Source organism: Pristis pectinata, chromosome 9 (genome assembly GCF_009764475.1).
Source record: "Pristis pectinata isolate sPriPec2 chromosome 9, sPriPec2.1.pri, whole genome shotgun sequence".
Classification (NCBI taxonomy): Eukaryota; Metazoa; Chordata; class Chondrichthyes; order Rhinopristiformes; family Pristidae; genus Pristis; species Pristis pectinata.
The window spans coordinates 27,042,928-27,052,836 of NC_067413.1; the positions used below are offsets into that span (position 1 = coordinate 27,042,928).

At 38.8% G+C, this 9,909-nt stretch overlaps 1 protein-coding gene across 2 annotated transcripts in view; it reads left to right on the forward strand.

Annotated features, from left to right (window-relative positions):
* Window positions 1-6,742, forward strand: part of wnt3a (wingless-type MMTV integration site family, member 3A) — a 74,497-nt gene extending 67,755 nt beyond the window's left edge. For both annotated transcript variants that reach the window (XM_052023301.1, XM_052023303.1), the window contains one exon: window positions 107-6,742. In XM_052023301.1, the coding sequence (XP_051879261.1) occupies window positions 107-586 (480 nt within the window). In that variant the 3' untranslated portion in view covers window positions 587-6,742. The remainder of the gene's footprint in view (window positions 1-106) is intronic.
* Window positions 6,743-9,909: the final 3,167 nt, after the last annotated feature.

Below are 9,909 nucleotides of genomic sequence, written 5' to 3' on the forward strand. Positions count from 1 at the left end.
CAAGCATGAAATACAACATCTTCTAAGCTGCTAAGAATCAGGTGAAGTGTTGTGGTTGTTTACATTTGATTGAATGTAAGCAATTGAGGTATTGTTTTTTTTTCAGGCCATTTTGGACCACATGCACCTGAAGTGTAAATGCCACGGACTGTCTGGTAGTTGTGAGGTGAAGACTTGTTGGTGGTCACAGCCTGACTTCCGTGTGATTGGAGATTATTTAAAAGACAAATATGACAGTGCCTCCGAGATGATCGTGGAGAAACACCGAGAATCCAGAGGCTGGGTCGAGACCCTTAGCCCCAAGTATGCCTTATTCAAAGCTCCAACAGAGAGAGATCTGGTCTACTATGACATGTCACCAAACTTCTGTAACCCCAACCCCGAGACTGGCTCGTTTGGTACGCGGCACCGAAAGTGCAACATCACATCACACGGAATCGACGGGTGCGAGTTATTGTGCTGTGGCCGTGGATATGACACAAGGACTGAGAGACGCAGGGAGAAGTGTCACTGCATCTTCCACTGGTGCTGTCATGTGAGCTGCCAAGAGTGCACACGTGTCTATAATGTTCATACCTGTAAATAGAGTGAGGAAGAGGCTTTCCAAGAAATTGGTGATGGTCTTGAACTGAAGTATCTTGCTATGTTGGAAGATCAAGATCTTAAGTCAGGGCTCAGCTACAAGTCTAAGCTTTGATCTTGTTTTGGAGACAATGCCTTTTAAATACTAATAAGGGAAAGAACTAATATTGGCCAAATCTTCACACAGTTTAAACTTGGAATCTGATTGCAAAAGGAGAACGAAACAAGATTGTAATTTGCATAGCATTGGAACACCCTCAAGGGATGTCTGTCTAAACACAAATAAAGCGTGCCTTATGAACAAAATGGATCACAAGCTCCACCATTCAGCATTTAAATCAAGGAAATGTAATTAGTTTTAGCTCATAACCTAAAAGGGAATCCCAGAAGGAGACAGGTCTTTATTATAAACATACTGCAGGTATGGACTTAGAACACAATGGCAAGCCCCAAATGAGCAAGTGCAGTAGTGTATGAAAATCAAACAATTGCAGATGCTGGAAACCAGAAATAAAAACAGAAAATGTTGGAAACACTCAGCAGGGCAGGCAACACTTGTGGAAAGAGAAACAAAGTTAATAATACAAGTCAAAGACTCTTTGTCTGGTGTTTATTCTAATGAAAAGTCTTCTTCCTAAAACATTAACTCTCTTTTTCCATAAATACCGCCTGTCCTCCTGAGTGTTTCCAGCATTTTCTGTTTTTATTTAAATGCAGTAGTGTAGCTAATGTGGAGCTATTAAGGTCCCTGTGAGTAAATTTCAACGCAGTAGATTATCTAAATATCAGTTATTTTAGAGCTATTAATTGATTTAGTCACTTTTCCTCACATGACTGGTCATTTTGGGATGGCTATATTTTTCAAGAGTGGATTATTCACCGTGGCTGAATAGAAAGATCTATTGAGGTTGCCCATTATCTCAAGTATTCCTTCATTCAATAAGATGTTTGGTTGCAGGTTATCTAAGTCTATTTCGTTAGTTTTCAATGAAAGCACTACAAATATGTTTTACCATCAGTGTGATGCCCAACTTCCAGGTGATACAAAAACTCTCATTTTAGGTTTGGGATAAAAGAAGCCTCGCTTATTTTTGATACTTTAGCAATGTTGTTTAAATCTTGGAAAATAATACAGTGCTCTCATTTTTACTCAAGAATCCAAAATGCTGACCAAGGCTAGTATGTAGATGTTTGACTTCATTTAGTAAGCAGCTAAACTGGTCAAAATGGGCAGCCTTTTACAGCGACAAAAATATGGATTGAAATGATGATCTGTGAATCACATTAGAGTGTATCATATCTACAAGGACTAGTGAACACTAGAAGACCATGTGCAGTTTTTGTACTATTTTTCACTTTGGTTCCACAAAGCTAATTTTAGACCTTGGAACATTTTGAGTAGACTTCTGCTCACAGAAGCCTGAATTCATTATAAACATCTGTAGCATAAGCTCACAGAAGCCAACGGACCAATTTTTTTCCTTCCGAGGATGTTGCAGCAATGCCTCCAGAGGATTCAAATAAAGAGGTTAATGGAGGGCTCGGTTAATGGCTGATGTCAATGAAGCCTTGACAATTGCTGTGATGAATCTGGTGAATACGACTCAATTATGCATCTGTAGTTGAGTGAATAGATGTGTAGCATGGTTGGAATGTAGTCTGATTACACAGACTGCTTTGTCCTGAGTGACACTGAGTTTCTTGAATATTGTTCCAGCTTTGTCTATCCACATTCTTGACTTGTGCCTTATTGGTAATGAAGAAAATATTGGAGTTTCCAGAGCTGAACTACTTATCTCAGAATACCTAGCTTCTACATTTATAATCTGACATCTTCATGTCCACTTACTCCAACAGCAAGTTTACATCTCCAGATTTTTCTAAAAGAGCATTCAAATTCTCATAACTATCATGATGCATTTTGAATCAATGTTCTAGAAATTATTAATCTAGACTTTTGTTGCAATAAGATGTTAATGTCAAATCATATCAAAGATCTGTGTTTTCTCCTCTTCATACCATTGCCATATTGAGTCAGATTTCCTTCTTGAAGGAGACTGTGAAGCAGACAGAAAAATCTGAAAATCAGACCAAAGGGTTACAGACCTAAAGCAACGATCACCTGATTGTGCATTCATTTGCCGAACGTGTAACAGGTGTGATTCTCCCACCTAATTTCCTCCAGTGATCCACCTCTTTGATGTCTCATGACTGAGGAATGGAAGGGTAAATGTGCCAACATATTCTAGCTATTTATAAAGTGCAAGAATTTATCAGATGAAGAAAGACACTGAAGCCTAAAACCCTTTCTTATTGATCAGTCATCTCATTCTCTCCATCAACCCCATTCTCTCCTGAAAACATAAAAAATAGGAGCAGGAGTAAGCCATACCAGCACTCAGGTCTGGTATACTCCAACATTAATGAGGTAATCACGAATCTTGTAGCTGCACACTCTTGTCCTACCTCCTTATTCCTTGAATGTACACTTACTGCCAAACTTAAGATTTTACTGATGTAACATTGTTACTGGTAACTCTATTTCATTTTATTCATTTAAAATCCAATGCTTAAATTTTATTGACAGCTTCCATTTGTACTATGTATTTAATAATGTTGCAAAACACTTCACCAAGCCATTATCAAATAAAAATGTATACCAATCATATAAGTGCAGATAACAGAAAATTTGGTCAAATGGAAATATTTTGAGAAGCATCTTAAAAGAAGAAAGAGAAGTAGAGAAGTAATTTAATGTATGTGTGTTTTCTTATTAAAACTGCAGATAGTGCCAAGAATATAATGAATCATTACGAAACATGCAGAACTGCTAAAACATCTGCATCTCATTTATTCCACCCTGTCCAATTACACTATAACTGCATATACATCACAGATAAAGTTCACATATTTACATACACCACACTGTTTTCCCCTTTTGAAAAGAGTGTGATTCACATATTCAGATTATTTACAAATTTAGCCTATTCACAGCTCTTCTGAGCCTTATTGAAATTATTAAAGAGGTATGCTGATTCATAGCTCCAGGGTCCCCTGGTTCAATCCTGGCTTTGAGTATGGTTTGTGTGAAGTTTGCCCATTCTCCGCCTGACTACATTAGTGTTGTCAGGGAGCTCCAGTGATCTCCCATGATCCAGTGGTGTGCTGGTAGGTTAATTGGCTGCTGTAAATTACCCATTAGTGTAGGTAAGTGGCAAAAGTGGAGGTAATAGACATATGAGAGAAAATAACTTGTTGAGGCACAGGGAAATATGGAGAAGGGGAATGGAACTGATATGACTGCTTCCCTAGGAACAGGCATGGACACAATGGCCTGAACAGCCGCCTTCTTTGTCGTTAATGAGTAAATATGAGTAAAGTATTGGATTACACTATTTACAAGGAGCACTTTGACGAATAATTCTGAGGTGGCCCTCTGAGAAAGCTAATATTTGTTCTTTTATCACACTCTTTCCCCGTAACCTTTTTGTACTTTGTTACTATAGATTTACTAAAGTTACTATAGATTTCTCCACTAACTACTTTACCCTACCCCAAACAGTCAAACTAGAGAATGTGGCCGAGTGTTGAAAGGGGGTAAATTCAAAGCCAATCTGCAGAGGTACTTTCCTGAGCAGATGGAACATGATTATTTGAGAGATATGAGAAGCAGATACAATTGATTCATTAAAATTAAATTCATTTCTCTCAAAACAAAATATTTTGATATTGCATTGTAAGGGTGGCATGTTTTTAAGGGACAGATAATTTTAATTCTCTGAGTTATCCACCACTGGGGCTTACCTTCTCCTATTTGACAGTCTCCCGAAGATTGATTGATTGCCACTATTAGTTGTATTATCACTGTATGAGGCAGGTACTGGGATGGGAGATGGTGAACTTGATGGTATTTTTCCACCTGGCATTTCTTACATTCTCTTGAGCTCGCTTTCCCCACTCTGGTCACCATCACAATCTTTAAAAATGGTACAGACCCAATAATCAGAAATCTCTCATGATTCTTTTGATGATTGTCGTGGAAGGGTGTGAGAGAGACAGAGACAGAGAGATGGAGAGGGAAAGACAGTGAGAGAGAGAAAGGGAAAATAAAATGTTATGGAGTTAAAGCCAAACTTCTCTGTGATACTGGAACAAGTTCATGGAGCCACACCTGTTCTTTTTATTTGGAAATTACACAAGTCTGCAATTAAGGGAAGTATGACTGAACAGCATGGAAATTTTCAAGTATTGATTTGGAAAGAATAAGTCGTGTTTGATTTTTTTGAAGAAGACTGTAATGATCAATGGAGGATTGCATACAGATATTACTTTTGTAGCCAGAACGTGTGATAGTCTCTCAAAAGTGATTGCCAACTAAAGTTAATCCTCATGAAAGCAAAAACAGGAGTCAAAGTCTGGGTATATGGGCAGGTATTTGATTTGGCAGAAAGCAGCTAGTGATGTTCAGCAAGGATCTGCACATCCATTCTGTATGTTCATAAGTTACTTAGATGAATGAACAGAAAGCCACATATCCAAGTTTGCTGATGTGTATTGTAAGAAGTGTAGGTGGGAGTAATAAATTACAAACAAATGTTAGAACGTAAAGCAAATAGGTACAATATGGTAAATGCATTTCAATACATTTTGGGCACAAAGGCAATGGAAAAGAGTACTTCCTAAATGCTGAAATAGTGGAGATCTAAAAGAATGTAGGGTCCATGTAAATGGATCATTGAAATTTTATATTCAGGTACAAACCTTAAACAAAAAGGCTAATAACCTTTGTATCTCAAGGACCAGAATACAGGGATGGCGTGTTGCGTCACAACTAGACAAAGCCTTAGTTAGACCTCACTTGGAGTACTGTTTTGGGCACCATAGTTTAGGAAGGACATGTTGGCCTTGGACGGATTGACCTCGATTTAAAAGAATTATATCAAGATTGTAGAATTAAATTGTGAGGAAAAAATTCTCAAAGTAGGATTGTATTCTGCAGTCTTTATAGAGTGTTTTAAAAGTGATTTGATCAAAGCAGGATTATTAGGTAGAGAGAGCTATTTCTATTTCAGTTGTTGGGAAGTCTAGCACTAGGCAATGTGGTCCAAAAATTAGACTTTGGCCTTTTGAGAGTAAAGTTAGAAAGTTTTGCATGGTCAAGGGATAGAAGAAGATTGTAATTATCTGTAGTGACTGATTAAACTTTTTTTTTAACCAAAGATATTAGAACACCAAAGGAATATGAATTCAGGCTACAGATCAGCCACTGAATTGCTAAACAAGCTCAAGTGGTTAAATGTAATACTCCTGTTCCTATGTCTCTATGATAAGCTTATCAGCTCTATTCATAGTCAGTTGGCTACATTAAAAGTCCACCTACAATTTTGATTCAATGGCCCTTTTGTCCTTCAGAGGTGTCCCATCACTTAGATATGTGATACTTTGTGGTATTTAGTAGTTAAATGATACTTATTCAATATTATCAGTTACACCCCTCTCTTTCTATATAATCTCTTCCATGTTCCTTCAAATATGACTTCTTGTCTGTCCTCCACTTCCTTTATCGCAAAGCTGATGGCAGTGCCTTTGCTGTCTATACAGCAAACTCTGAAATTTCCTCTGCAAACCACAGTGCCTCTCCAGCTCTCTTCTGCTTTAGGACCCTCCTTCAAAATTACTCCTTTGATCAAGCCTTTCTTGTTCTAATCCTTCCTTTTTTGACCTAGGATCCATGTGTGTCTACGGTGAAGCACTGGAGGATGTTTTCTACATTAATGCGCTATATAAATGCAAGTTGTTGTTGAATGGCAATGGTGGTGAGGTATGAGTACATCCAACATCTGTGTAGTCACAGCCCAATAAAAGGCATCATTGCCTTTGAAGAATATGAGAGGTTCTGAAGCAACCTATCATCAGAACTTTAATTCCCAATTTTTGTACAATGTACTTTTGAATTTTGTATTCCTAAAAAAATCATTTTTTAATAATTTATTTCAGAAATGTATATATTAGTAATTAAGGATATATATTTTGATGGGTTTTCTGTCTGTTTTTGCTTTGTGACTGTAGACAACTGATAATATTTTCCACTGATGATTTTGGACATATCATCTGTGCTGCAGTGCTCAATTTTAACACATCAATAAATAATTAAATAACATTGACTTGTCAAATGACCTTTCTTGTTAAGTTTTAAGAAGATCTTGTCTTTATATGCTTCACTGTGGATTGATTTGAATATGAGTGCCCAAAAGGTCCATGAAGAACGTTTGAAATCATTTTCACCTCTGAATCAGAAGGTAGTGGATTCAGAACCCACTCCAGGAATGTGAGGACTTTATCTGGTCCTTTTTTGCAAGGATACTGAGAGGTACAGTGTTCTGGAAGACTTGTTAGATTATGACCTCATTTGTTCCACAATGTAAAATTAAATGACCTCATTATACTTTTCATAGAAGAATAGTGGACTACTCCAGGTGTTCAGGGATAGTTGCCAGAGCCAACACCCAACCAGATAATCTAGTCATTTAATTCATTGCAGTTATGAGATCTTACTGTGTCTAAACTAGTTTTCTATATATCCTTTAGTACAATTGTGACCATAATTAAAAAATACTTTGCAGACTGTGAAGTGTTTGGAACATCCTAACTTTAAGAAAGGCACAACAATAAAATTAGGTGTTTTTTAGAACATAGAACATAGAACACTACAGCACAGTACAGGCCCTTCGGCCCACAATGTTGTGCCGACATTTTATCCTGCTCTAAGATCTATCTAACCCTTCCCTCCCACATAGTCCCCTATTTTTCTATCATTCATGTGTCTGTCTAAGAATCTGTTAAATGTCCCTAACTTACCTGCCCCACAACCTCTACCAGCAGTACATTCCACGCACCCACCACTCTCTGTGTAAAAACTTACCCCTGACATCCCCCTTATTCCTTTCTCCAATCACCTTAAAATTATGTCCCCTCGTGTTAGCCATTGTCACACGGGGAAAAAGTCTCTGACTGTTCACTCGATCTATCCCTCTTATCATCTTACACCTCTATCAAGTCACCTCTCATCCTCCTTCTCTCCAAAGAGTAAAGCCCGAGCTCACTCAACCTATCCTCATAAGACATGCTCTCCATTCTAGACAACATCCTGGTAAATCTCTTCTGCACTTTTGTCACATGAGTAGAAGCAGGATAAAATTCCATTTACTCACCCGACAATTTTTCATCTTCAAGGATGGCATTTGGTTACACCATCATGACATTGTCCTCTACCTCACACTGAAGCCTTTTTGTTCCTCCTTCCCCAACTATCAAGATCACTTCAGATTGTCTCTACCTCACACTGAAGCCTTTTTGTTCCTCCTTCCCCAACTATCAAGATCACTTGAGATTGTATTCAACATGCTCCAAGATGACACATAAAGAGTTTTTTCTTCTTAGTGATTCTTCAGAGAGGCCTGAGAGGATTATAATGTCATGAGCACCTTCTTTAAATATTGCCATGAGATGCTTTACATCCTCAAGAAAAGGCCTCCGTTTAACATCTCATCTGAACACCAGCACTAAGTAATAAGATTAAGTATCTGGTGTGTGTTTTGAACTGCTTCTGTTCTTTCTCAATTAAAGCAATGAGTGCTAGAGATAAGGAAACTTCAAAATTTAGTCAGTACCTTTCCTGAGTTACCAACCTCAGCCAAGGCAATAAAAAAGAAACAGACTTACATTGTGCCTTTCACATCCATTTCTGGACATTAAGAATGTTTTACAAGCAATGAAGCACCTTTGAAATGTGGAAAGACAAACAGAATCAACAATTCAGGTCAAAGACTATTTCTCAAGTCTGGGAGAAAAGAGAAGCAAGTTAGTTTTAAGTTGCAGAAAAGGTGGGGGAGGCATGGTTAGGACAAAGGGAGTGTCTCCAAAAGGGTGAAGGCAGGGTTGCTATGCAGAAAAGGTAGCACACTGGTGAGTCATAGAGTCATAGAGTCATAGAGTCATACAGCACAGAAATAGGATCTTCAGCCCAACTCATCCATGCTGACCAGGATGCCCATCTAAACTAATCCCATTTACCCATGCTTGGCCGATATCCTTCTAAACCTTCCCTATCCATGTACCTGTCCAAATGTCAGGTTTAAATGTTGTTATTTATGCAGGTAGCGACCAGCATCTTCCTGTTGCCAGTCACTTTAACTCCCCCTCCCACACTATCACAGATATGTCAGTCCTCGGCCTCCTCCACTGCCAGGAGAATTCCAAGCACAAACTGAAGGATCAGCACCTCATTGTCCATCCTGGAACCTTGCAGCCGAATGGCATGAATATTGAATTCTCCCACTTTAGGTAAACACCACCCCCCTTCCCCACAAACCACCACCCCCCCCCCCCCCCCACCACCTTGCTTCTTCTCTTTTTCCCTTTCCTAGCCTCCATTTTTTCCCTTTCTTCTTACCTTGTACACATCCCCCGGTCGATCCGTTCTCCCCTCTTCCCCCGCACCTGCCTATCACTGTGTCTTACCTGCACCTACCTATCACCACCCTGTGCCCACCCCACCTCCCCTCTTTTGTCCACCTATCACTGCTCTGCTTTTCCCTCCAATAGATTGGGCTCCCCCTTTTCCTATCTTCAGTCCTGAAGAAGAGTCCTGACCCAAAACGTTGACTGCCTGCTTTTCTCCACAGACTCTGCCTGGCCTGCTGAGTTCCTCCAGCATCATCGTGTTTTTCATCTAGATTCCAGCATCTGCAGTCCTTTGTTTCTCTTATTATTGTGCCTGCCTCAACCACTTCTTCTGACAGCTCATTCCATATACGCATGACCCTGTACACTACCTGTGACACCACTTTGGTGAGAGAAACCTTGAACATCTAAGCAGTTTTGTAGCGAAATATGGAGGCCATCCAGATGATTGTGTTAAATGGAGGCAGCTAAAGAGAGAAAATATGGAAATAAAGCTATGAGATAAAGGCAGTCAGAGAGTGAGAAAACAGACAAACACAAAAAGGGACAAATTACAGGGCTGTAGGACATGTGCAGCAAGTCAGGTTGTGCTAATGGAGAGAGGAAATGTCTTACATTCCCTCAGATAGTAGAAATAAATGTTCTTCATATGTGTATATTTTCTTAATAAAGATTAACTACCTTCATTGAACATGGAAGGGCACATAATAATGAAAAACACTCACACATTGCCTACCACCTTACTATTTTATCAACAAGCATACATAAAGTTTAAAGTTCACATCTTATAACCATGAGATCACGTGTCCAAAATAGTAGTTATTGCTCATTTTATTTACCAATCAACAGTGCAATTGCCATATT